At 39.0% G+C, this 27,094-nt stretch overlaps 1 protein-coding gene across 2 annotated transcripts in view; it reads left to right on the top strand.

Moving 5' to 3' along the window:
* Positions 1–27,094, top strand: part of LRP2 (LDL receptor related protein 2) — a 176,320-nt gene that overhangs the window by 92,339 nt on the left and 56,887 nt on the right. For both annotated transcript variants that reach the window (XM_043488175.1, XM_043488176.1), the window contains 16 exons: positions 610–858; positions 1,939–2,147; positions 3,027–3,211; positions 4,133–4,361; positions 4,992–5,166; positions 7,120–7,242; positions 10,816–10,982; positions 11,705–11,848; positions 14,922–15,031; positions 17,379–17,556; positions 19,643–19,856; positions 20,856–21,092; positions 23,460–23,648; positions 24,612–25,532; positions 25,666–25,831; positions 26,205–26,363. In XM_043488175.1, coding sequence (XP_043344110.1) covers positions 610–858; positions 1,939–2,147; positions 3,027–3,211; positions 4,133–4,361; positions 4,992–5,166; positions 7,120–7,242; positions 10,816–10,982; positions 11,705–11,848; positions 14,922–15,031; positions 17,379–17,556; positions 19,643–19,856; positions 20,856–21,092; positions 23,460–23,648; positions 24,612–25,532; positions 25,666–25,831; positions 26,205–26,363 — 3,655 coding nt within the window. The remainder of the gene's footprint in view (positions 1–609; positions 859–1,938; positions 2,148–3,026; positions 3,212–4,132; positions 4,362–4,991; positions 5,167–7,119; positions 7,243–10,815; positions 10,983–11,704; positions 11,849–14,921; positions 15,032–17,378; positions 17,557–19,642; positions 19,857–20,855; positions 21,093–23,459; positions 23,649–24,611; positions 25,533–25,665; positions 25,832–26,204; positions 26,364–27,094) is intronic.

Raw genomic sequence — 27,094 nt, 5'->3', positions numbered from 1 at the left:
TTCCCCTTCTGGTACATGTTTCATACCATGACTCTTATAAATAAGAGTACACATGGAAATAGAGGGTATTTGCATCTACAGGCAGATAACTATCTTGGGTACCTCGGGCATCGTCATTTTAGCCCTGAAAGTAAGGATGATGGTATGTTAGTGTATCTATACCCTCTAGTCTTTCAGTTGTCTTTCCCCATTGTAAACCTTTTAGCTCTGTTCTTAGTGTCAAAGTCTTATCTTTCATATCTGTGTAGGTAGCAGAATGACAGAAAACAAATGGGAAGTAATTTAGGTCTCTTTGCATGCTTTACCAATGACAGTTATGTTTTTTTATATTTCCTCCACATTTCTTTCATGGCACTAAATGGAGTTATATTTGAAGGTTGTAGTGAAGAAAGTGGTTCCAGTCCAGTGGATGTGAAAGATGGTAATTAGGCAAGTCAGAGCACTGGACAGTCTATGGACGTCATCCATGTGGATTCTGCTCATAGCTCATACTTGGGTATTGTGTTGAGGGTGACGTGAGACATGTGTGACATGTAATATAACAGAATGAACCAAAGAAGCAAAGATTCCTGACTTTTCCCCTTTGTGATTTCTTTTTCTTTATTCTAGACCAGAATAGCTGCTCAGATTCCAATGGTGGTTGTACTCACCAGTGTATTCAAGGGCCTTATGGGGCCCAGTGCCAATGTCCATTGGGATACCTGCTTGGCAATGACTCTAAGACCTGCGAAGACATAGATGAATGTCGTATTCGAGGCTTTTGTAGCCAGTACTGTTACAACATGAGAGGTTCTTTCCGGTGCTGGTGTGATTCAGAATACAGGCTAGACGCTGATCGGAGGACTTGTAAAGCTACAGGTAATGAAAGTGAACTAACTCCAGCTAGTTTAACAGGCACACTCCAGACACCATCTTTGTATAATACCTAACGAATTAAATTCAACCAGTATTAATTCTGGGCTTCCCAGATGGCACAGTGCTATAGAATCTGCCTGTGAATGCAGGTAGACGTAAGAAACACAGGTTCAATCCTTGACTCAGGAAGATCGCCTGGAATTGGAAATGGCAACCCACTCCAGTATTCTTGCCTGGCAAATTCCATGGACAGAGGAGCCTGGCGGACTACAGTCCATGGGGTGGCAAAGAGTTAGACACGACTGAACACAGCACACACATAGCATTAATTCAGTTTCTATGACATGAAAGTGTACTATGTGTTAGGGTATTGATATGGCTGCTTTAAATGTGACCAAATAAAGAATACTAACACCAAAGAGGCAGTTTCTTCTTTTCAGGTAGGAGTCTGGAGGGTAGAGGGTTTGGGGGTAAAAGCTGGTGTGCCTTCCATCCAGGGATCCAAGTGATCTTGCTCCAGAGTTTGCCAGCTCCCAGGAAGTATGAAAGGGGTGAGCAGCTTCCTTTTAAGGATGATACCTGGAATTTGACACTTCATTTTTGTTTGCATTTTATTGATGGAAACTTAGTCATATAGTCTCTTCAAATTGAAATGGAAATGGAGAAACGTCTCTAGCTCTTAGGCCCTGTGCTGTGCTAAAGCTTGGCATAATTTATTACTAAAAAGGAAGACGAGAGAGGACATAGGAATGATTAGAAATCTCTGCCACAGCTGAATGCAGAGTACGAAATAAGCAAGTACAAAAGTAACTATAGTAACAGGAGGAATGCAAGAATAGTTCACTCCAGGTTGATAGATAAACACTGAAGTGTAATTCAAGGATGAAAGATATTTTGAAAGCTTACTTTCAGTACTTGTGAAAATCAGCTATTAAGGTAACATCATTCTTATGTTTTTTGTTTGTTTGTTTTTCCCCATTACTCTAATTTGGAATGGCATCTTCTTTCTGTTATCAAAGATATTACATCAAATATTGTTGTTTCTCCCAGAATCATTGACACTTCTATTTTCTTCTTGGACAGAATCTGGAAGTCTGATACTGGTGGCGAGTCAGAGCCAGCTTATTGCTGGCAATATTACCCAGCAGGGGTACTTTATCTACCCGGTTATCCAACATGGTTCTCACATTGTGGCTGTTGATTTTGATTCCGTCAGTGGTCGTATCTTTTGGTCTGATGGAACTCAGGGTAAAATCTGGAGTGCCTTTCAAAATGGAACTGATAGAAAACTAGTAAGTACATAAGTACATGTCTACTGGCCTTTGATCTGACTAGTTCCCCAGTCTCAGGTCTATTTGCTATTAATCACCAGTGAGAGAAGGTCCTATGTTATCTTAAGTGGTTCTCATGTCTCCCTCTGGGCCATCCATACTTAAAAGCCCTGGATGTTCCTAACTCCTATCTGATGGGATCTGAAGGGAGAGACTTGAATCTGAATACCAGGTTATATGATACAGAGATCTCATTGCATCTTGGAAGTCCTTTCTGCATTTTTTTTTTTTTCTCTCTAGTGGATAAAAGACAAGGGAGACACAGGGGAGGTTGCTTTACTTTCTTTTGTCTTTTAAAATATTTTTAAAATTTATTTTCTATCATGGTTTATTATATAGGATAGTGAATATAGTTCCTTGTGCTATACAATAGGACCTTGTAGTTGAAGTTGCTTTTCTTAGCTTTAATTCAGTTATGTTTCTTGATCAGTCTCCCAGAGTTTCAATTTCTTCATCCTTGGTGGTTATGTTTCCTCTGCCCCCTTAGAACCTTATTTTGTAATTGTTGGCTCTCAATCAATAAAGGCATTACTTTTGCCATGAGAACACTGTAAAGTTTCATAGGGTGGCCAACTTAGCAAATGGATACAGTTTTTGTTTAACTGAAAAAATTCTGAAACCAAAACTCCACACTAATCCAACAATAGAGTATTCAATTCTACACCATCTTGTAGATTTTCCCTAGAAAACCCTATTGTTTCTACATGGGAAGACCATATTTTCTAGTCCTCTCATGAAATCATAGGACAAGTTAGATGATACCTTATTCTCAATTTTCATTTTATTTCTGTGTTTGGATTATTTCTTGAGAGTTCACTTACCATTCACTTTTGTCTTTAGATACTTGACAGTGGTGTCAGCATGACTGGAAATATTGCAGTAGATTGGATAGGACGCAATCTTTACTGGACAGACATTTCCCTGCAAACAATTGAAGTCGCTAAACTGGATGGGAGCCACAGGACTGTGCTGCTTAGTGAAAACACAACAAATCCAGGGGGACTAGTAGTAGATCCCAGAGCTACGTAAGACATTTTTTTTCCCCTTAAATATCATGTTGCCTTAACATTGTATGAGAGGAAATAACAGTAATGTGACGTGGTTAATACTCATATCACAATATTTTTAATGATCCCTTGTTTAAACATTTCTATATAAATGTTAGCCATACAGCTACTTGTTGCTGTCTTCCTTTATCTGAATAGTCTTCTTCATAAAGTACACAAGAGCAATTGATTGTTCACTTAAATTAAAGATCATATTATTTTTTAGCTTGCAAGTATATGATGAAGTGTCTAACAAATGCATGCAGTAATATACTTCATATGTCTACAACAAAAAGCCAGATTTTCTTGCTTCAATTTTGTATTGTTTACTACAACTTCCTTTTAGGTCATGTAAGGAAATTTTTGCCTCCTGGCCCTAAAGGAAAGAAGAAATTCTCTCATGCTTAGAAATCTTTGAGGGCTTCTTTCCTTGAATTTCCTTAGATTGTCTTCTGCAGGAAGATGAGTTAGGCAAATTATGTTCAATGCAGTGTAGATTTGCTAGATATTGTAAAGTATTACACACCAGTGAAATTTATGATGAATCTGATGATGAATAACGGCTTTCTTAAAAATGACAGGGTAGATAAACAAGGACAGATGGACTTTTCTAGATCAACTGTATGTGGCTTGTACAGAAACACAAATAAGCATTGAGACATTTCAGCATGTCACACTGTACTGCATGTTTTATGAACATTATAAAAACACCCAGATGGCTCGTGATTGCATTATGATTGAAGTTTTACTTTGTGACACAGTAAGCTCTTATATATATTCTGAACTGGAGATGTGTTATTTTAAGCAGAGCATAAACATGATATTCTATTATTTAAAATGACAATTATTTTCCATGTAGAAATATGTCCTGTCCAATTGGTAACTCGTTTCTTTTCACAGTGACCGTGTGATGTTCTGGTCTGACTGGGGCAATCACCCTCGCATTGAGCGAGCTAGCATGGATGGCAGTCAGCGCACCGTCATTGTCCAGGAGAAGATCTACTGGCCCACTGGATTAGCTCTTGATTACCCCAACAGGCTAATCTATTTCATGGATGGCTATCTTGATTACATAGACTTCTGTCACTACGATGGAAGCAATCGGAGGCAGGTGATAGCCAGCGATTTGGTAAGTTGGTAGCAAAGAAAGGAAATTAAACTAAGATCATGGTTTAGCAGGAAGCATATGGAGTAAAAGAAAAGGAAGAAATTCACTGCTGTGTCATAGACATCCAGAAAATATCAACAGGAAGGAGGGCCGGTCCCTCTTTTTTCACAAAAAATAATTATTCCTGTTCATGGTCCAGGAAAGAATAATAGCTTGCGTGATTTAGTTGATCTGTTATTTAGCTGATGCCAATCTGTTGCTTCCACGTAAAGAATGATATAATTATATGTAAATTCCTCAATGAAATCATAGTTTATTGCATATTTTGTATTTTTATTCAGGGAATTCTGGTGAATTTATTTTCACAAGTTAAATGGGGAAATGAAGAAAATATGTATTTTACTAAAGAGCTATTTTAGCCTTCAGAGTAAAGATGAAGGCTAAATGACACAGGCCCATGAAAGTATTTTTGATTTGTCAGGGGGATGTAGGTCAAGAAGTATATTTTTTTCTACCTCTTGAGCAAGGATTTTACTATGTCTTTATTAAGTTAAATGCTAAAGGAAACCATCTGCTTGGGTAGGTATCCCTTCCTACTTTGTTCATCTTAGTTTTTATTTCTAGGTCTCATTGTTCTCTTCTGCTTCACAGATTCTGCGCCATCCTTATTCCATAAGTCTCTTTGAAGATACTGTGTACTGGAGTGATCGTGCTACTCATGAGGTTATGAAAGCCAATAAGTGGCATGGGGGGAACCAGTCAGTGGTGATGACACTTCACCAACCTCTTGGCATTGTTGTGGTTCATCCTGCAAAACAACCAGTTTGTAAGTGATAGACATATCTTTCCCGGGTATAGCTTGGAAAACATTGATTCTGGAAATGTAAAACGTATAATTTTGCAGACCCATTTGTTTGGACAGGGTATTTCCATGATTTCTATTTATCATGGAAAACACAAACCTTTTATGTCTTTACATACTCAAAGTCTCCCTGGTTTTTTTCTCTCACTTATTCTTGCCACACTGGGCTTCACTGGACTTCCTTTTGGAACAGAAGCACATCAGGCTTCTTCCCACCCCTGAATGTCTGCACTGGCTCGTCCCTCTGCCCTGGGGTGCTCCTTGCCCAGATCTCTGTCTGAGGTGCTCCTTCGTGTTACTCTCAGATGGTTTTTTGTGCCTTCATTCTCTCAGATGGTTCTTGACCACCCTATCGAAAATGGCTCTCTCTTTCACAATTCTTTTGTTCTTTACTCTCACATTCTAGAGTCACACAGTTTATGAGTTTAGTTCTGGTTCCTTTTGTTATAATAACTGCCTCATATTTACAGTCTTCTCTGATTCCTGCAGTTGGATTCTTTACCACTTGCACCACCTTGAAAGCCTGTTTGGCTTTACTAGTTTTTGAGTGAACGAATGGATTACTGCATCTAACCAAGTGTATGTAATGAGAATATGTAAGATCTAGAGAATATCCTATCAGCACAGGATGCACACCACATCTCTTTACTTCAAGGAGTAGAAACACACAAAGATGTTATTAATGAAAAAAAGAAAGATTGTTACCTAACCAGAACTTTCACAACAGTAGGTAAGGTCACATAGAGAACACAACTTGGTATCATTTAATGTAAAAAGATCTTTTTGGGGTCAGCCAAGGAAACACATCTTCAGTTCAGTTCAGTTCAGTCGCTCAGTCGTGTCTGACTCTTTGCGACCCCGTGAGTCACAGCACGCCAGGCCTCCCTGTCCATCACCCACTCCCGGAGTTTACTCAAACCCATGTCCATCGAGTCGGTGATGCCATCCAGCCATCTCATCCTCTGTCGTCTCCTCCTCCTCCTGCCTCCAATCCCTCCCATCATCAGGGTCTTTTCCAATGAGTCACCTCTTCGCATGAGGTGGCCAAAGTATTGGAGTTTCAGCTTCAACATCAGTCCTTCCAATGAACACCCAGGACTGATCTCCTTTAGGATGGACTGGTTGGATCTCCTTGTAGTCCAAGGGACTCTTATGTAGCTTCAAATTTCTACTTCTAAGCCCTGGGTTACTCAGGGGCTGTTTGAGTTCATAATCCATTTATAGACTGGATTGATCTGTGACCTTGGGTAGGTCACTCTTCCCTCTTATGCCTCTTATGAACCTTATGTTGAAAGATGATGTTGGGGAAGGGTGAAGTAGTTAAGGGCAAAAACCAAACCAGCCAAGGTAACTTATATATTTGTGTGTCCAAATATTGGAGACTTCTGGGATTATAATTTTTTAATTGAGATATAGTTGACAAATGACATTGCATTTGTTTTAGGTGTGCAACATAATGATTGGATATTTATATATACTGTGAAATAATCAATGTGAGATTAGTGAACATCCATCACCACATATTTTTCTGTGATTAGGAATTTTAGGATCAACTCTTTAGTCATCGTGTTGTACATTACATCCACAAGACTTCTTTATGTTGTAACTGGAAGTTTCCACCTTTTGACCACCTTTACACTTTTTGCTACCTTGCATTTCCTGCTTCTGGCAAGCACCGATCTATTTGTTTTTATTTTTTGATTTAGATTTCATATGAAAGTGATATCATTATACCCTCCAGGTCCGTCTATGTTGTCGCAAATGGAGTATTTTCTTCTTTTTTTTTTTTTGGTGGCTGATTAATATTTGATTATATGCATGTTTATATACATACTGTATCTTCTTTGTTCATTCATTCTGTTCACTTTAATATGGGCAGTTTTCCATTCACCCTGTTTTCTTCTTTTTGTATTACAGCCTCAAATCCATGCAACAATGTCCGGTGTAGTCATCTGTGCCTGCTTTCCTCAAGGAGTCTTTACACCTGTGCTTGTCCTTCCGGGTGGAGTCTTGCTCGTGATTCTGTGACTTGCGTGAGAGGTAGAGTATGTCCTTTAAGTATGCTCTGAAGGTGGAACTTGCCATTGAACTCTAAAGCACTTGGTGATGGAGTGTGTGTGCTGTGTTTCCTCTGATCAGCAGGTATCTGTGGGGTGGGTGCCGTATGGGGTGAGTTAATTGAGCACCATAAACAAAAATTGATTTACAATCAACCATATACAGAAACTCCCTTACAAATGAGTTGTAACTGTAATATAGTTTCTATATATGGAGCCAATATTATGTGTGTCTGTGGTTCAGCATTCTTTGACCTCACATTTTTTTTACCTGGTTATAGGGAGCCAAGCTGTGATAAAGGGAAGTTCCAAATTCTGCATTTAGAAATAAAAAATCGTGGATATTTGTGGATAGTTTCATTTTTAGGTTACTTATCTCATTTTAAAAAATATTTATTTTTATTTATTTTTTTGGCTATACCGGGTCTAGTTGTGGCACATGGGATTTTTTAGTTGTGGCATGTGAACTCATAGTTGCATTGCATGTGGGATCTAGTTTCCTGACCTGGGATCAGACCTGGACTCCTGCATTGAGCATGTGGAGTCTTAACCTTGGACCACAAGGAAGGTGCCTCCTTATTTCATTTTCTATTCTCATAACCAGTAGTCAATAGTGTTACAGTATGGGTGTTCTGACTCCAGTTTCCGTACCTTTACTATTGATTATTTTATGGTGCTCTAAAAATGAAACTTTTCTTTGTATGAAATACTTTGAGTGATTACTTGAGCAATTTATTCTTCATCTCATCCTAGATATCTTACTGGGTTGATTGAAGAGTATGTGAGTATTATACTAAGTACTTCAGGGAGCAAGAAAGGAAGGATAAGATGTAGTCAATCCACAAAGGAGATTTTTAAGAAATCATTTGCCTTTGCTTAAAAATCTAAAGAGGTAGTATAAACAAGTTTCTTTCATTACTCAGTGAAGAAGAGTAAACATTTTCATACTGATAAAAATGTCTGTGGAAAAGTTAAAAGTAAATGTTTAATGGTGAAAAATTCCTAAATTAACAGAAAAGTAGTCTTAATTCTAGAGGAAAATTTAGTTTTCAAAAGGAAAATATATTCCTGAATCCAGGAAATTTATGGTACTTACAGGTTATACAGAGGCAAGGTTACTGAAAATTTAATTCCATCAGCATGTAATATTTTGCAGTGATACTTTTGTGATGAAAGATTTTAATTATTGGTAATGCTTACAAAGGGATTGGCATCTGCAATGTTTCTTCAGAGATTTATTATGAACCTAATCCTTGTTGACATTGTTTAATTTAGTGTGTCCTCAGAGTCTTTCAGCAGAAGATTAAACGGGGCTATAGACATTCTTTGTGCAAAACATTCTTTCACCACGCAAAGATTGTTGAACTGTGCGTTGGGGATTGGTGTCATCTACATTACTATCTGATAGTGATTGATAAGTGTCAACCCTAAAAAATACCTTTTCTTATTTCACAAATAATTCCACTAGTGGTTTTCCATGGACTGATTTTTACTGAGGTGGGACTTTTTCAACATTTTCCAACAGGCTTCTGAGCACCGGTTGGGTTACTGAATGCTAATATATGTGAACTAAAAAAAAAATTGCTTTTTTTTCAACAAGAAGCTTAGAAGACAACATTCATAGATGAAAACAGTTTAAAATTATTTGATCACCTTTAAAATTTTGTCTGTGCAGTGTCTAAAATATCTTTGGAAGTGCTTGTATAAGATTAAGTGAAAAAGCAGAGATTGTTTAATATTGGCTATGTATTCATAAAATCATACATTAAAAAAATCTGGAGGACAGGATACACAAATGTCAATAGTGTTTACTGTTGGGAAGGGAGATGATGGAGTATTTCTATTTTTCCTAATTTTATGCTATAAAATTTTAATGGGAGAGCTTTCTCTGTATGAAATAGTTTTTTTATTGTTTATCAAATATGTTCCTCAAGTGCCAAAAGCCCCCCAAACTCAAACCATCTTCCCAGCACCCCCTAATATTAAGAGTTGCACATCCAAAATAGGGTTGTGTAAGGTCTGACTTTGGGAGGAACTATGCTTGGGAGTCATAAATGCCACCTCTTAATGACAACATAAATTTTTCATTCCCAACTGTTGCCTTTTCACTTCTTTGCCCTGCTAACACTAATCTTAATTCTTAATAAGATAATGACATGAAAAATAAAAATGAAGAAGTTTTCATTTCTCCTGATCTCCTTTCCAGCCAACCCTAGATGCTGCTGTACCTACTCTTTCATGGCCATGGTCTGTATTCTTTGTCTGGCTCCCCAGACTCTAAGTTCCTTGAGGATAAACCTGTTTTTGAAAATAGCATTGCTGGTTGCTGTGAAAGACTAAATGCTATCTGTTGTAGTACTTTTCATGAATAGTTGCAAATTTCACATCTGTACTAGGTTAATCAATTGAGTCAATTTGTTTCTCAGTAATGGAAATGCCAGGAGCAAGGAAAAGCTAATTGGATGTAAAAGAAAGTAAAGAAAAAAATTGTCAAAATAATCCTGCTGAAGATGCAAAGCTTCCCGAATGATCAAAATAATGCAAACACCATTTTTAGCCCATGAAGATTATGTAATAATTAATCATTTTATACTTTGTCTTAATAGGTGATATATCTTACATGTCTTAATAACACAAACTCACATTTCAGAGTTTTCCTTTTCTCACAGAGGAATGATATTAAAACCCTACTCATGAACATTATTAGTTTTTTCATAATGGGCCTACAGTCTGGAGAGGATTATCTCTGAGAAAGGACCTCATTATCTATTAAAGAGCCTACATAAACTGATAGTTTAAATGAGATATTATGAAGATGTTTAAATTGCAATGTATAGATACTTTTGAGAACTTCAGAAGACACTCTACATATTTACTTATCTGTCCATCTATATTCATGTATGGGACCATTCAGTTAGCAAATATTTATTAGACAACTATTCCAAGTTCTGGGGACATAATGAGTAAATTGGACGGGGTCACTGCCCTTTGGGAGTTAGAATCTAATGCAGAAGATAGACATTAGTCAAACAACAATTGGTGCAATTATAAATTAGATTTCCTTAGTAATTAGACCCTTTCATAAACACTAGGCAACACTTTGTGGTGTTATTTTCTAAAAATACTTAAAACTAATGAACTGCCGTTCACCAAGAAGAGACTACAAATTTTCTTTTGCCTCAAAATGTGAAAATCCAACTCTCCCTTCCCTGAGTCATTCTGCATCTAGAAATGGAAGAACTTCTTGTCTGTGACTATCCAAACATGGATAGTTTAGCAGTGTGAGTAAGGAATTAATGAAGTGTAAGGTAAATGCTGATCTACCTTGGGTGATTCCAGAAGTCTTGTGTGTGAAATTGGTGGTCTGGTGACCCAACAACCCACTGAAACCCAAAGGAAAACCCTGATTTTTCTGGTGAAATATCTATCATGCATTATAATTATTGCCATGATCCTTCAGTGGCATTTTATCCTATCAAATGGTAATAATCCTTTGCCCTCTGTTAGTCAAAATATCTGGGATATAATTTCGAGTGATATTCTGTTATTTTCACAGATGATCAAGCATTCCTAATAGTTGTAAGAAACAGTATAATTTTTGGAATTTCCCTTAATCCTGACATGAAGACCTTTGATGCTATGGTGCCCATATCAGGGATACGCAATGGTTATGATGTTGCAGTTGATTACTCAGAGCAATTCATCTACTGGCTTGAAAATCCAGTAAGTTTTGAATAACATTCCAAGTATGTAGCTTGTTCTTGTAGAGCCTACCTTCATGGAGGCCTTCTTACATTTTTGCTTGGGGGGGTCGGGGTGGGAATGACCCAGACAGAAATTAGTTTAACACTAAGCCTTTTTTAATTCAGTGAGGGACGTCAATGGTAAGTTGGCCTGGAGCAAAGACCCAATAATAAACACGTTTAAACTCTTGGGTGCATTTATTCATTCAGCAAGTATTAAGTGACTACTACTTTCTCTGCAGTGAACTGGCTACTTCCAACTGCAGAGTACATGCCAAGAGGAAGCAGTAACCAAGTTTGCTCTTGAGCTTTAATCTAGCAGAAGATATTAGACTAACATAAGAATGATCTTCACTTAAGACCAAAGGCAATAATACCCTAAGGGAATTTCAGGAAAACATGTGATGTGGCTGCTGTGGCCTTCACTCAGAATCTTTGTCTCTAGAAGCAAAGAGAACATTCCTCCAACTTCCTTCCCATTGGGACCCTTTCTTTACCTATTAGGGAAGAAACCTGTGAGAATGGGGGAGGAGCAAGGAGAGCATGAAAGATTCAGCATTGCTGGCGTTAGTGTTTTATACAGTGAGCGCCCCAATGGCACTGGCACTTTGCATTTCTTCCACGCATGAAGTATCTTAAAGCAACTGCAGTGAAGAAGCTGTGACCCTGAAACAGCTCACCACTCCTTATCTTTCTCACCAGGGTGAAATTCACAGAGTGAAGACAGATGGTACCAACAGGACAGTGTTTGCTCCTCTGTCAAGTTTGGGGGCTTCTGCAAGCCTGGCGTTAGACTGGCTATCAAGAAACCTTTATTTTACTGATCATGTGACTCGGTCAATTAAGGTAATAATTCCATAAAACTATTGACACAAACACTGGTTTCTAATTCATGTAAAATTTCAGGAAATGCTGTCATATGGAGGAAGGAAAAAGGGATATTAGTATTAATTCTCTGAAGACACGGAGAAACCTAAAAATTGAAACTTTCCACTGTGCTCTTTTGTCTCCACCTGAGTATCAATGGCAGCCTGTTAACAATTTAATAAATAATGATTTATTAAAATATATGCAAAGATAAATAAAAATTATGTAACGAATTCAATGTAAAGGGAAGCTTATAGTAGGCAAGGCCCATTTTCATTATCTTTCCCCATCAAGTATCCAATGCTATTTCAGTTCTAAACCAAATTTATAGATTGCTATTGTTCTAAGATGGAAATCTATGACTCTTAACAGTGAAACAGAAAGTAGAAACTTGATTCTAATTCCTTTCTTTTGTGAGATAAGTGTTCTTTTTACTCTTAATTCCCAGAAGAAATTCTATAGGGGCACAGGTATGAAATCACCTGAAGTAACTCAGAGGTAACTTGATTAGTGTTGGTTTACTCCAGTCTGGGATAAGGTTAAGACATGTGAGGGATTATTAATTCAGAGTGAGAATGAGAATTCCTAATGCAAAGGGCCAGTTTTGGGAATCTGACAGTAGGGTGACAGTCCACTGCTCTGGATGAAGCATCAGTTAGTAAGTCGGTTCTCTTTGGGACATTCAGAAGGATTGATGCTAACGATGAGGAAGATGCACAGCAGCCTTCCTCAGTAGCCTCCACACTAGCCATCCGAACCTTAGCACATTGCTGAGGGCCGACAAGTGTAGTAAACGGTCACGGTGACAGGGATAGTCACAGTATGTACTCAGTATTCTAATCTCAAGCCAAGTAGAATCAGCAGCTCCTAACATGAAGGGAAACTTGAAGGCTCATCTGGTTCAAGCTCTTTATTTGCTGAGAATGTTAAGCCCACAGAAGTCAGCTTCACTGCCCTGATTCTGGGAGGTGGGGTAGGAAGGGGTGGGTGGTCTAACTTTGCCTTGTTATAAACCACAAGTTCAGCAGTCAATTCTGCTTCAACCCCCTTGGACAGTGACAGAAAGTATTTTGCACAACTTCAACTAAAAATATCACTGGCCCAAGACAAGGCAATATTTACTGCCCAAGACCTTTAGTACCAAACTCATTCTCTAGAGGCCACTCAGTACAAAACTGTCTTCTTTCCAAATGGCAAAGAAGGAATGCTCCTGTTTTGTAAAGGGGATCTTCTTTTGTGGACTGATAGTCTTTCAAGAGCAGAGCACTTGTCTCCTCCATCAGGGTTAGATAGCACCAGGTGAAGAACAGTATGTGCATGTGCGTGTATGCATGTGCATTTGTGTGTATTGGTGAGGCTACTTTAACCATGAAAACTTAAATTGTGCCCCAAATGCAGCAAGGTCCAGAGGAGAGAAAACTTGCTTTGGAGTCCTGGCTTCGAGTCTGGATTGTTTGCTCATTTGTGCAAACACTAGTAAATGCTTTCCATGGATCAGTGCCATGGTTGTGTGTATATTCAGTCGCTCAGTCATGTCTGACTAAAGATCCCATACAGTCCCAGGACTGTAGCCTGCCAAGCTCCTCTGTCCATGGAATGTTCTAGTCAAGCATACAGGATGGGGTTGCCATTTCCTTCTCCAGAGTATCTTCCTGACCCAGGGATTGAACGCTGATCTCCTGCATTGCTGGCAGATTCTTGACTGACTAAGCTATCATAATAGGAGTAACTCATGTTGAATTCCAGCTTTTCCACTAGGGGTAGCTGTGTGCTCACTCACTGAAAGCAATTTTGTAACTGAGAAGTGAAATGTACAGAAAGGCTGTCTGTGAGAGAGCTCCCACTATTCCAAAAAAAACAAGGAGACTTTCCTTTGAACCAAAGGCATCCTTAGGAAAAGGACAGAAATTGTAGCAGAAAGAGGCAAATTGAAAAAATTACTTTAATCCAAATAGGAGAAAAAGCAAGAGAGAAAATTATAGAGAAAGGGTGAGGGAGAGAAGGATGTGTGTGTTTGTGTGTGCATGTGAAAGAGTGAGGGAGGGAGATGTATATAGATAGAAAGGCAAAGGTAGAAGCAAACATAAATAATCAGTTTTGTGCAAATCAAGAGGCGTTTTCTTATTTCTTACGAGTGTTTCTCACCTCAGACTGTCTCAAGTGCATACTAAAATAGCCTTGTTTCTATAAGAAACTGCTTCTGGTCCAGTAATCCATATCTCTTAGTGGTATTTCACAGTGGTATAACACTGTCGTTATAACAATTCAAGCAAGATTGCTCAAAAACATAGCAATAGGAAAACTACAAATCCTCTCTAGGCCTCTTCTTTATTACCTTATATGGGCATAATAATGACATCCATCTCATAAAGTCACTGTGAGGATTAAATCCGATATTGCTTAATATAATGGCTGCTATATAGTGGGTTCCCATAAACAGGTCAATAAAAAACATTGACTGTTGTGCTGGGTGCTGTGCAAAGCACTTTACATGAATTATCCCATGTTGCTGGGACCTCTCTGCAGAAGGGACCATTATCTTCCACACTTGACTAACACAGTTCAGAGAGGTGAACTTACTTGCCTCAGGTCCTGTAGTCAGTCATGTAGGATCTGGCAGGGCGGGCATTTGCACACAGGCCGTTAATGTGGCATAGAACTCACTCAAGTGAATTAGATTGTTTGCTCAACTGTGTTTGCAGTGATGGACCACTGGGTGCTCTGGTCCAGTCATCGGGGCACAGGAGAACTATGGTGTTCCCTTTGGATGGTTCTTATCTTTTTCTGAAGGCATTTTGTAGTTTCACTCAGGCAGTGATCCATATAAATAGCTTCTCCTGAATTTTTAGATAAATTGCAAATAGAAATTTGAGAGGTGATTTCATTTTCTTACTCCCATTTTCTATTGAGCTGATTTTCTTGTAGCTCTGATATGCAATTTGGGATTATCTGAATATCACGCAAACCCTCTTATTCACCCCGATCATAGTTTGAATTTGTTGTGTGTTTCAGTTTTCCTTCATCTTAGCTTTCTTATTTTCCTCTTATGCAGGTTTTAACACTTCGAGGAGATGTCAGTTACGGGAAAACCCTGATTACCAATGATGGGACGAGTCTCGGAGTTGGTTTGCCAGTTGGCATAACTATCGATCCTGTTAATGGGTGAGTGCTCATTCAGAAATAGCATTTATCTTCTATACAGCAGCACTTTTGTTAGTATTATGATCTGATAAAATGGAAGATTTCAAACATAGGACCTCTTCTGATTTCATATGCCAACATTTGAAAAATACAGATCTCAGGGCTTCTCTGGTAGCTCAGTGGTAAAGAATCCGCCTGCCAGTGTGGGAGATGTGGGTTCGATCCCTAATCTGGGAGAATCCCACATGCCCCAGAGCAACTACACCTGTGTGCCACAACAATAGAGCCAGTGCTCTAGAGCCTGGGAGCTGCAACTACTGAAGCCCCCGTGCCCTAGAGCCTGTACTCTGCAACAGGAGAAGCCACTGCAATGAGAAGGCTGCGTACCACAACTAGAGAGTGGTCCCTGCTCGCCCCAACTAGAGTAAAGCTCGCGTGCAGCAAAGCCCCAGCACAGCCAAAAAAAAGAAAAAAGAAAGAAATTATATAAAAAAGAAGGAGAAGGAAATGGCAACCCCCTCCAGTATTCTTGCCTGGAGGATCCCATGGACAGAGGAACCTGGCTGGCTGCAGTTCATGGGGTTGCAAGAGTCGGATACGACTTGGTGACTAAACCACCACCACCATATAAAAAAGAAAATATAGATCTCAGTATGAAAGAAATAACTGTTAAGTTATAACCCTGAATTTCAAACAGACAAGAATTTCAGGCATTTTAAAATAGAGTGAACAATAATATATTTTGACTTGGAATGAATGTGGAAAGCTTGAAATAGACCTTGAGGGGTGAGAAGACCACCAGTAGATGGAGGATGGCTTGCAGCTGAGAAGTGATACTTGAGGCCAAAGAGCAGTGGGGGCCCAGAAGCATAGTGGTACTTAGCATGATTGTGTAGAGGGCTGGAACCAGAGACTTCGAGTAAGGGACAGTTGACTAGATGGGAGAGATACAGCAGCTAAAGCCACTTGGGGACGAATCAGGGAGGGGCTTTAATGTCATGCTAAGGAGTTGTACTCTATTTTTTTTTTTTTTTGAGAAATAAGGAGCCAGTAAGAAATTTGCAGGAAAGGAATGATAGAACCTAATTTGTATTTTAGAAAAATTAATCAGGATTGGAGTAGCAAGAGTTAGGGGAAAAAGAAAATGTTTAGCTAGTGATAAGAGTTCTTAGCTAAGGTTAAGTAGCTTAAATTTTTAGCGAACTCAGAATTCATAAGAGTTTTGTGACTTTGTCCAGAAAACTGGCAACCTGGAATGGGAGAGGAGAAAGAGAATAATGACAGGAACTTAGGGTGAGCAGTTAGCAAGTTAAGGAGATCATGAGAATAAATAAGAGTACTGTTAAAACAGTTAAAATGCTATGAGGTCCAGGGGTAGAGGGGCTGAAGGTTTGAGAGCTCAGACAAATTTTAAGGGCAGAGAACAGGTTCAATGGAAGAAATAAAATAGGAGAAAGGAAGAGATGGAAGAGTTTGGTTGAATTTCAGTTTGAAAGCTTAGAGGTAAAGAAGTTTAGAATTGAAGAGTAGGTTCATGGGAAGGGTATATTAGACTGATGGTGAAAGAAAGATGCCAATAAAGATGATTGGAATTAAGGGTTTGAGGAATCGTGGAAGAGTTTGAGAGGGCTGTCCGGTGAAGCAGGAGGTGAGTTCGAAAGGAATGAAAACTTTGACTCATGTCTAGAAGTCATGTCCTCATTGGAAATGGAAAGCAACCTTCACATATTTTAATGAAATTGGTAATTCTGTGTGCTGATTAGGATTCATGTGTATACATTATATTTTCCATCAAAATTGGAAAATTAAGTAGCTTATCTTGTGGTAATTGATTCGGAAAAGAAATAAAGAAGGCTGAGAGGTGATCAGGGAGGTACTTGAATACTTTTGCATTAGCTCTTTCTTTTCTGGTGTGCTTAGCAGTCTGTGAGTCTGGAACTGACTGTTGATACAGACTCTTAGTCCATGAACTTCCTGTGTGACCAAGCTAAAGGATTGTCCGCCAGTGGAAAATGGTGTCCTGTGTCAGATTTTATTTTAAGTGGCCTCTCTCCCAATAATAACTGGGAAGTATACAACCCACTCCAGTGTTCTTGCCTGGAGAATCCCAGGGACAGGGGAGCCTGGTGGGCTGCCGTCTATGGGGTTGCACAGAGTCGGACATGACTGAAGCGACTTAGCAGCAGCATACAGACATTAGAGAATACTAGTTATGGACTTGTCCAAGCTGTATGTAACAGGATATTGACATTTCAGACTTCCTCCATTGAGTGGTGTGCATCCTGAGGACAAGAAAGATTTGTTTTTCATTTAAATACATACTGAAAACATACGTTTCACTAAACACCTTTGTTTTTCATGGTTGTAGGAAACTGTACTGGTCAGACCGAGGAACCAACAGTGGCATTCCTCCCAAGATTGCCAGCGCTAACATGGATGGCAAATCTCCAAGAACTCTCTTTACTGGGAGCCTTGAAAATGTGGCATTTATCACCCTTGATATTGAGGAGCAAAAACTCTACTGGGCAGTCAGCAGCACGGGAGTGGTATGTGCACACATTTCAGTCCCTTGGTCTTTGTTGCAGAACTTGTGTAGTTGACATCCATTGTTCTGAGTTGTCTGGCAGTGGTTCTCAAACAATCTCAGCCACTTTTGGGGTTTCCCAGGTGGCACTAGTTGTAAAGAACCCACTTACCAATGCAGGAGATGTGGAAGAGACGTGGGTTCAATCCCTGGGTTGGGAAGATCTGGAGCGGGGCATGGCAACCCACTCCAGTATTCTTGCCTGGAGAACCCCATGGACAGAGGAACCTGACGGGCTACAGTCCATAATGTCACGACTGAAGCGACTTGGCATGCACGCACATGCACCAGTGTTTTATTGCCCTTTCTCTCAATAACTTGAAGTCCAGTTGTTTACAGAATGTTATTTTTTCCCTTATTCTTTGTTCTTCAAGACAAATTCCATTTCTCATTCCATATTTATCCTCTAAGAGCCCCTTCTTCCTAAACAGAAAGCTTCTGAGCTCAATAGGCATCTGCTCACAGATACCTATTATTTTCTGGTAGTTGTAATGTGTGAGAACTCCCTTTCTTGGTCATTTTAAACCTCAGGGTGAAGTTCATTATAATCTGCAATAAGAAATAGGAAGTATACAATTTCATTCATTCACAGAAATAACACTTGGTCTTTACTACTATGCTTATACAGTCGATCTGGCACTAGGCACAAAGAAGGTACTCAGTAATAATTATTGATCAGCTACACTATTGTTTTGGTTGTTGAATGTGTGCTAGTTGCTTCCTTGCTTTAGAGAACAGGAGTGATTTCACATCTGTTTATGACATTGACTCTCTTCAAAAAGTGGCCCGGTAGCTTTGATTTTCAGTTCATGATAGCTTGATGAGGACTCATCTCACTCTTAATATGTGATTATAATGAAGAAATGGAGTGATGTGTGTGAAAGCCCTTTACAGAAGTACTTGCCACATGCTGTGATTTCTGCATACAAGTTAGCATGTCCCAGACCAGCCTACCAGCAGCTCCCACTTCCTGTTTCCACATCTGCTCTGCTCTCCGCAATCTGTGAGCTGGTTGGTGGTGTGACTTCCCTCTTTTCTCCTAGGCTACAACCCTCATATTCCTCCTTCACTCTAATAAGCATGGCCTGTTTAATCATCACAAAAATCCCGGCAGTTTGTCCCTGAGCGTCTTCTCTCAGGTCCAGCCTTTTCTGCCACCTGCACCATTCCGAACCACTTCTCTTTAGCTATCTCACTAATGAAACTGCTTTCATGATGGAGGCATGTGGTCTTCATGAAACCACAAGGAACCCTGAGCCCTGGCCCAGATAAGTAGCTCCAGATTCCTGAGCCAAGTGTGGTCAGCTCGTCTGGTCCCAGACACTCCCTCAGCAGCTTCCCTCAGAGATTATCTCCCTTGTGCTGCACCCTTCTGGAATTTCTGTTGGTTTCCAGGACATAGCCTGCTCTTGTAACTGCTGGATTCCCTTGTCGAGAGAGGCAGGGAGCAACACCCATTTGTCTCTCTTGCCAGCAATCAGCTCAGATCCTGACACAGAGGAGGATCAAACCAGCTATGTCTATATATTTTTTTTCTTCCAGAGCAGACTGCTTATCACTTCCTGTTAGGAACTTCGTTCTTGAGTTCTTCTCTAGTTCACCAGAGTCGTTTTGCGGCTGACTTATTACTGCGCTGATTTAATAGCGCTGTCTTTCTGTCTTCTGTGAGTGTGTCGAGTACGTTTCCTATCTCCATGGCAGAAATGGTTGGTGAAGACATTAAACCCAGGGCCAGTTAGCACACAGTATCCTTGACCAGAATATCACATGCAGGGATTAGTTCCCTATTTTTCACCATGCCATCTGAGAAGGTTGACTGGCTTACTTGGACTTCAGCTTCATTATCAGTGAAATGGGCACAGTGACATTTGTCTGACCCACCACTTGATATAGGTGTGACTATCACATATAGTCAGAAATAGATATGAAACATCCCTGAAAGGATAGAATGCTATCTACGTGTGAAACATTATTAAGCTCATATTAGTTTTAAACATTTGCTTCATTTCACCATAAATCAGTCAATAGCAAAAATTCTAACCTTTCAGATTGAAAGAGGAAATGTGGATGGAACAAATCGAATGATCCTGGTAAACCATCTTTCCTACCCCTGGGGACTTGCTGTCTATGGCCCCTTCCTTTATTACTCCGATGAAGAATATGAGGTCATTGAAAGAGTTGACAAGGCTACGGGGGCCAACAAAATAGTCTTGAGAAATAATCTCCCAGATCTCAGAGGCCTTAAAATTTACCAAAGACATGGTGAGTATTTGTCACTGAAACATACATTCATGTGTGTTCAATGAATATATCTATGCACTTACATGTCTGCATACAACCCCGCCACACACACAAACCTGTGTGCATACAGAAATAGAAATTATTCCAAAATATTTAAAATATATTAAGCATGGCTAAGTGTCAAAGACTAATCTGGCATCTGAAAGGCCAGATTCACTTCAGAGTAAACTTTCTCCCATTCATTCCCCGTCACTTTTTACTTTGCTCTCATTTTATTGCCCTCCCTGACATAATTATGTATGTGTTTATTGTCTGCGTTCTTCATTAGTATGTAACCTTTATGAGGACAGGAATTCTATCTGTCTTGCTTCTCGCTCTCTACCCAATAACTAGAATAGTTACTGGCGCATTGGAGGTTGGATACCTACTGGAAAAGTAGATAACACAATAGAATTTTTTTAATCTTAAAAGGAGTACTCTTAGGTGTGCTTTTTTGAGATAGTGTAACTTTTGATTTGCCCCTTTAAATTAGTATTATGATCTAGAGATAATTTCTTTATTTTGAAATATCTAGCCTGAGATCATCAAGTAATTTGTTTGTTGTCCTATAACCTAGGTGTGTCACTTGATATTATTTTATTGTATATTCAAAACAACTTCAAGTATTTTTATTTAATATACATTAAATCAAATATCCATCACATGTTTGATCATATAATTAAAATATAGAATTTTAAATGGCAGTACATAGTTTATTCCTCTAACTCTTGAATGATAGGTGGAAGAAGAACAATTGGTGCTCCGTTCTCTACTATGATATAACATAAATTGTTACATGGTTGTGGTCCTGTTTTAAACCTCTGTGTGTTAGTTCTATAAGCACTAGGCTCTCTAATATTGTTTTTTAGGTTAACTCAGATTCCATATTTTGTTACTGACTTTTATAATGATCCTCAAATTTGACACTGAGTGGCAAATAGATGGGGTGAAAAGTTACAAACTAACTGTGATTTCATTTAGGCTCCGAATCCTCAAACGGCTGCAGCAACAACATGAATGTCTGTCAGCAAATCTGCCTGCCTGTACCAGGAAGACTGTTCTCCTGTGCCTGTGCCACCGGGTTTAAACTCAATCCTGACAATCGGACCTGCTCGCCATATAATTCTTTCATTGTTGTTTCCTCGCTGTGGACAATCAGGGGCTTTAGCTTGCAACTGTCAGATCATTCAGAAGCCATGGTGCCAGTGGCAGGCCCGGGTACGTTCCTCCAATACAAGTAACACTTGACTCCATCTGATGCCATGTTGAAGTCCTTGGTGCCCTATAGCATTTCTCCATGTTTGGAGTCAGCACATGACCCAGATAATCACGATGGTGTGATCACTCACCGAGAGCCAGACATCCTGGAACGTGAAGTCAAATGGGCCTTAGAAAGCATCACTACGAACAAAGCTAGTGGACGTGATGGAATTCCAGTTGAGCTACTTCAAATCCTGAAAGGAAGCATGTTTATTCTGCTTGATAACCATATTCGTATGTGCTCATGGTTGATCTCTGCTTTCCTGTGTCTAAAAAGTCATCTAAGTTACCATCTTGTAAACATATTATACAGTCAACAAGTTTTTCATCCAGCTTTGCATTTTGAAAAATATCAAATGCAGAAAAGTTAAAAAGTGTAGGGAACACCCTTATGCTTGCTAGATTCAACCATCATTAACATTTTGCCACAATTGGTACTTAAGTTTGATCACCTGGTAATGGTGATCACCATGAAATCTCTGCCTTTTTGCCCCTCTACAATTTAGATGAAATTTTTGGGGTTACACTTTGATACCCTATGAATATCTTTTCCCCCAAGCATCTTTTATTCATTGGTTTTTTTAAAATATAAATTTATTTATTTTAATTGGAAGTTAGTTACTTTACAATATTGTATTGGTTTTGCCATACATTGACATGAATCTGCCATGGGTGTACATGTGTTCCCCATCCTGAGCCCCCCTCTCCCCTCCCTCCCCATCCCATCCCTCTGGGTCATCCCAGTGCACCAGCCCCGAGCACCCTGTCTCATGCATCGAACCTGGACTGGCAATTCATTTAACATATGATAATACACATGTTTCAATGCCATTCTCCCAAATCATCCCACCCTCGCCCTCTCCCACAGAGTCCAAAAGACTGTTCTATACACCTGTGTCTCTTTTGCTGTCTCGTATACAGGGTTATCATTACCATTTTTCTAAATTCCATATATGTGCGTTATTATACTGTATTGGTGTTTTTCTTTCTGGCTTACTTCATTCTGTATAATAGGCTCCAGTTTCATCCACCTCATTAGAACTGATTCAAGTGAATTCTTTTAATGGCTGAGTAATACTCCATTGTGTATGTGTACCATAGCTTTTTTTATCCATTCATCTGCTTATGGACATCTAGGTTGCTTCCATGTCCTGGCTATTATAAACAGTGCTGCGATGAACATTGGGGTACACGTGTCTCTTTCAATTCTTGTTTCCTCGGTGTGTATGCCCAGCAGTGGGATTGCTGGGTCATATGGCAGTTCTATTTCCAGTTGTTTAAGGAATCTCCACACTGTTCTCCATAGTGGCTGTACTAGTTTGCATTCCCACCAACAGTTTAAGAGGGTTCCCTTTTCTCCACATCCTCTCCAGCATTTATTGTTTGTAGACTTTTGGATAGCGGCTATTCTGACTGGAGTGAAATGGTACCTCATTGTGGTTTTGATTTGCATTTCTCTGATAATGAGTGATGTGTTGAGCATCTTTTCATGTGTTTGTTAGCCATCTGTATGTCTTTGGAGAAATGTCTGTTTAGTTCTTTGGCCCATTTTTTGATTGGGTCTTTTATTTTTCTGGAATTGAGCTGCAGGAGTTGCTTGTATATTTTTGAGATTAATTCTTTGTCAGTTGCTTTGTTTGCTGTTATTTTCTCCCATTCTGAAGGCTGTCTTTTCACCTTGCTTATAGTTTTCTTTGTTGTGCGGAAGCTTTTAGTTTTAATTAGGTCCCATTTGTTCATTTTTGCTTTTATTTCATTGGTTTTTATCATTGTCTGAAATGATGATTTAATTGGGAATTGCAAAATGGTTCTTTTTCTTGTTTTATCATTCCTTCTACGTTCATTCTTCTCTCCTTTTTATTATCACACACACTCAAGTTTTTATTTCTTTAATTCAGTGTAGAATCATTTAGCATAATTGTTCTTTTGATGCTCCTATCGATCCGTTTTGTCTGGGGAGAACCTCTCCTATTGCTGTCTGTATTCTTTCGACAGCACTGTATTCCATTAGTGTTTGAATGCTTCCTTGCTTCTTGGTCTAATAAATATGTTCCAGGCTTACCTTGTACCTTCCCTTCCCAAACCTATGCTTAACCATTTCTCCCAGAAGCCAGTACTCTTTATTGTGGGAAGTGGCTTTTAGAAACTAAGATTTGGGGGTAGTTGTGCTCATTGCAACTGGGAAATAAATAGTTTTATTTCATAATGGGGGCATGGTTTGAGCAAAGGGGATTTGGAATGAGGGTTAGAGAGGAAGGGCAGACATTTTTAAAAGTTCAGTTGAAGCTAGAGCATGGTTTAATGATCTTTTCTTTACTGTTCCAGGACGAAATGCGCTGCATGTGGATGTGGATGTGTCTTCTGGCTTTATTTACTGGTGTGATTTTAACATCTCTGTGGCATCTAATAATGCAATCCGTAGAATCAAACCAGATGGGTCTAATTTTACAAACATCGTTACAGATGGGATAGGAGTAAATGGAGTCCGGGGTATTGCGGTGGATTGGGTAGCAGGTGGGTAAGCTATATAGTGATTTTATTGAAAAGCTTTTTGTGTTTGCATTTCTGTCATCTTATTTATACTATAAAGTTTAACATACATGTGGCAGATCTATTTTCCTAGATGTTTATTGAGATTATTTAAGATAAGTTGAATTGAGTTTTTAGAATAAACGTAACAGCTTTGTGTCTGTTAATGATAAAGTGTTTCAGTTGACAGATTCATTATAGATGATCTCATTATAGATTATTTACTGAGTCGTTGGCAAAATGGAAAGAAATATTTAATTATGTGGACTTATTTCACCCTTAAAGGAACATCTAATTTCTAAATTAGAAACATCTAAATTTTCAAAGAGAAAGGAATATCAAAATATAATATAAACCATAAAATGGCAATCATTTATTTTAAAGCTGAGCAATTTTAGTTGCTGAATTCTTAATTGCTTCCTCATGTTATTTATGAAACCCCTTTGATTATTAGGTACTTTGTTGTAGTTAATTGAAATGCCTGACCCAACATTATATTAACTTTTCTATACTAATTTGTATACTTAGTTTTGAATTACCATCCAGTTTTTAATGATACATTGAAAAACAACTGTCAACAGTCTATGGCCTATAGGCCAGATGTAGCCTGTGCTAAGTAAAGTTTTGTTGAAACACAGCTATGCCCATTCATTTATGTACTGTAAACTATCTTCCCACCATACTTTTTTGCTCTAGCATTTACTTTGTTCTGTAATGCCCAAATTTTGGTGACTTTAGAAGGTCCATGGGATGAAAACATCTACACTAGTTAGAAACAATCTATTTAGTTCCTAAGAGTAAATATTTATTTTTCTAAGCCTAAACTGAGATATTTATTTATCCTCCTGGGAAAGACAACATATACTGGCTCAAACCTCTATCTTACAAGAGCTATCTTCTTTTTTCTTGGTTTGCCATTAATCAGCATGCTCTTTCATTTTCTTCCAGGAAATCTTTATTTTACCAATGCTTTTAGATCTGAAACACTGATAGAAGTTCTAAGGATCAACACCACCCACCGCCACATTCTCCTTAAAACCACAGTGGATATGCCCAGAGACATTATTGTGGACCCCAAGAATCGATACCTCTTCTGGTCTGACTATGGGCAGAACCCAAAGATTGAACGGTCTTTTCTTGACTGTACCAATCGAACTGTGCTTGTATCAGACATCACTGCCACACCACGGGGCTTAGCATTGGATCATAGCAGTAACTACATTTATTGGGTTGATGACGCTGTAGATTTAATTGCAAGGATCAGCATTGAGGGAGGGGACTCTGAAGTGATTCGTTTCGGCAGTCGTTACCCAGCTCCTTATGCCATCACTGTGTTTGGAAATTCTATCATATGGGTAGACAGGAATTTAAAGAAAATCCTCCAAGCCAGCAAGGAACCAAATAGAGCAGATCGACCAACAGTGATAAGGGACAATATTGATTGGCTAAGAGATGTGACCATCTTTGACCAGAGTGTCCAGCCTCGGTCACCAGCAGAGCTCAACAACAACCCTTGCTTGGAAAATAATGGAGGATGTACCCATTTCTGCTTTGCTCTGCCTAAATCACAAACCCCTAAATGTGACTGTGCCTTTGGGACCCTGCAAGCTGATGGCAAGAGCTGTGCCATTTCATCAGAAAATTTCCTCATCTTTGCCTTGGATAATTCCTTGAGGAGCTTACGTTTTGACCCCAAAGACTATAGCCAACCTTTCCCAGCAATAAGTGTGGAAAAAATGGCTGTGGCCCTAGACTATGACAGCATAGATAACAGAATCTACTTCACACAACTTTTGTCATCTGGAAAAGGCCAGATTTCCTATGTCAACCTGAATTCAAGGGGCAGTCCTCCCACTGTTGTTGTTTCAGGTAAGTGTACTTTAAGTATAGCTTATCTTGGAAGGAGACGCAATGGGATCAACACACATGGATGACCCAGGGTTTCTAAAATGTTTATTGAGATTCTAACTTCTTTTTGTGTGTTTGTTGGTTTTATGTCCAGGCATAGGGAGTCCTGAGGGCATTGCCTTTGACTGGATCAATAGAAGAATTTATTACAGTGATTACACCAATCAGATGATTAAGTCCATTGCCACGGATGGGTCTAGACACACTACGATAGCCGAAGTTCCAAAGCCAAGAGGAATTGTGTTAGATCCTTGCCAAGGGTGTGTCATGATTGCTTATTTCTAGAGGCAGCAGGGTCTGAAATTATGTTATGTTAATAGAGAGCCAGTGTTCCGTGCACTTGTAATACTGTAGCTACAGATTAAGGGATGAAAGAGCATGAGTGACCTTCCTTGGGAAGGAACTCCGGTTGGCGCTCCTAGGAAGTTTGGCCGCATACTAGGGAATTGATGCTCTGACTCAGTAAATCCCTATTGGACAAGTTGTATGGGTGGGAATGGAGTAAGCTTCCATTTGCTCTATTGGTGTCAAATATAACTGTCATATTTGCAGTTAAAGAATGCTGCTGTCTTTCTTAAGTAAAAAGAAGTGTGAGTTCCTTGTGGTGAATTATGTCTCCTTTTGGATCACTAGGTACATGTATTGGACCGACTGGGGTACTAATGCCAAAATTGAGACTGCCACAATGGGTGGATACTCCCGGAGAAGCTTGGTGAACAGTGACCTGGTCTGGCCCAACGGGCTCACTCTGGACTATGAACAAAACCTTCTCTACTGGGCAGATGCTAATCTGTACGTGTCTTTGGTTATTTTTGTGGATATTGATGAGATTTCTTCCTCCCTGTTCAAAAGAAGAGGGATATGCATAATGTGGTGAAATATTGGTGAATATACCTGTGAAAATTGATCTATATCATGAGATTGAGTAATTGTAAACTGAAAGACATCTAAAGATGCGTTACTAGACAAGTTAATTTCAACTATGGTTACAAATATAATCATTCAGTTTATAATCATGTAACTACCTCAAAATATGAATGACTTTAAACGTACACTGATAGTAAAATTTCTCAGGTTTTAGCTTTCAGTGTCTTGTAAAAGCATTTTCTTTCAGTCTTTGTCTTTTGATCATCTTCTCAAAAAAAATTATTTCTTGTGCCAGCTTCTTCTCAGTCCATTTCATAATATTTTCTTTATAAACTTCTGTCAGCTCTAATTTTTGCATGTAACTCTCCAGTCACTTCTGAAATTACACATATTCCCATCATCCTAATGATTGAAGATATGAGATGATTTTGTTTAATATGACTGGTATCTGTATGTTAGGAATGTTAAACTTTCCTTGCTTATTTTCTTATGATTTTGGTCTCATGATGCTAAGCACCTAACAACTTTATCTTTATTTTCTCACTTGAAATAAAGCAGTGATATTTTGTGTCTCAGTTAGGAAGATATCTCAAAGTCAATGACAAATGGAAAAACTCATTAAGCGGGTGGGAAGGGAAAAGTAATTCACATTTTAT

Source organism: Cervus canadensis, chromosome 15, assembly GCF_019320065.1.
Source record: "Cervus canadensis isolate Bull #8, Minnesota chromosome 15, ASM1932006v1, whole genome shotgun sequence".
Lineage (NCBI taxonomy): Eukaryota > Metazoa > Chordata > Mammalia > Artiodactyla > Cervidae > Cervus > Cervus canadensis.
Note: the sequence above shows the minus strand (reverse complement) of the source record. Positions and strands in the feature narration are given on the sequence as shown.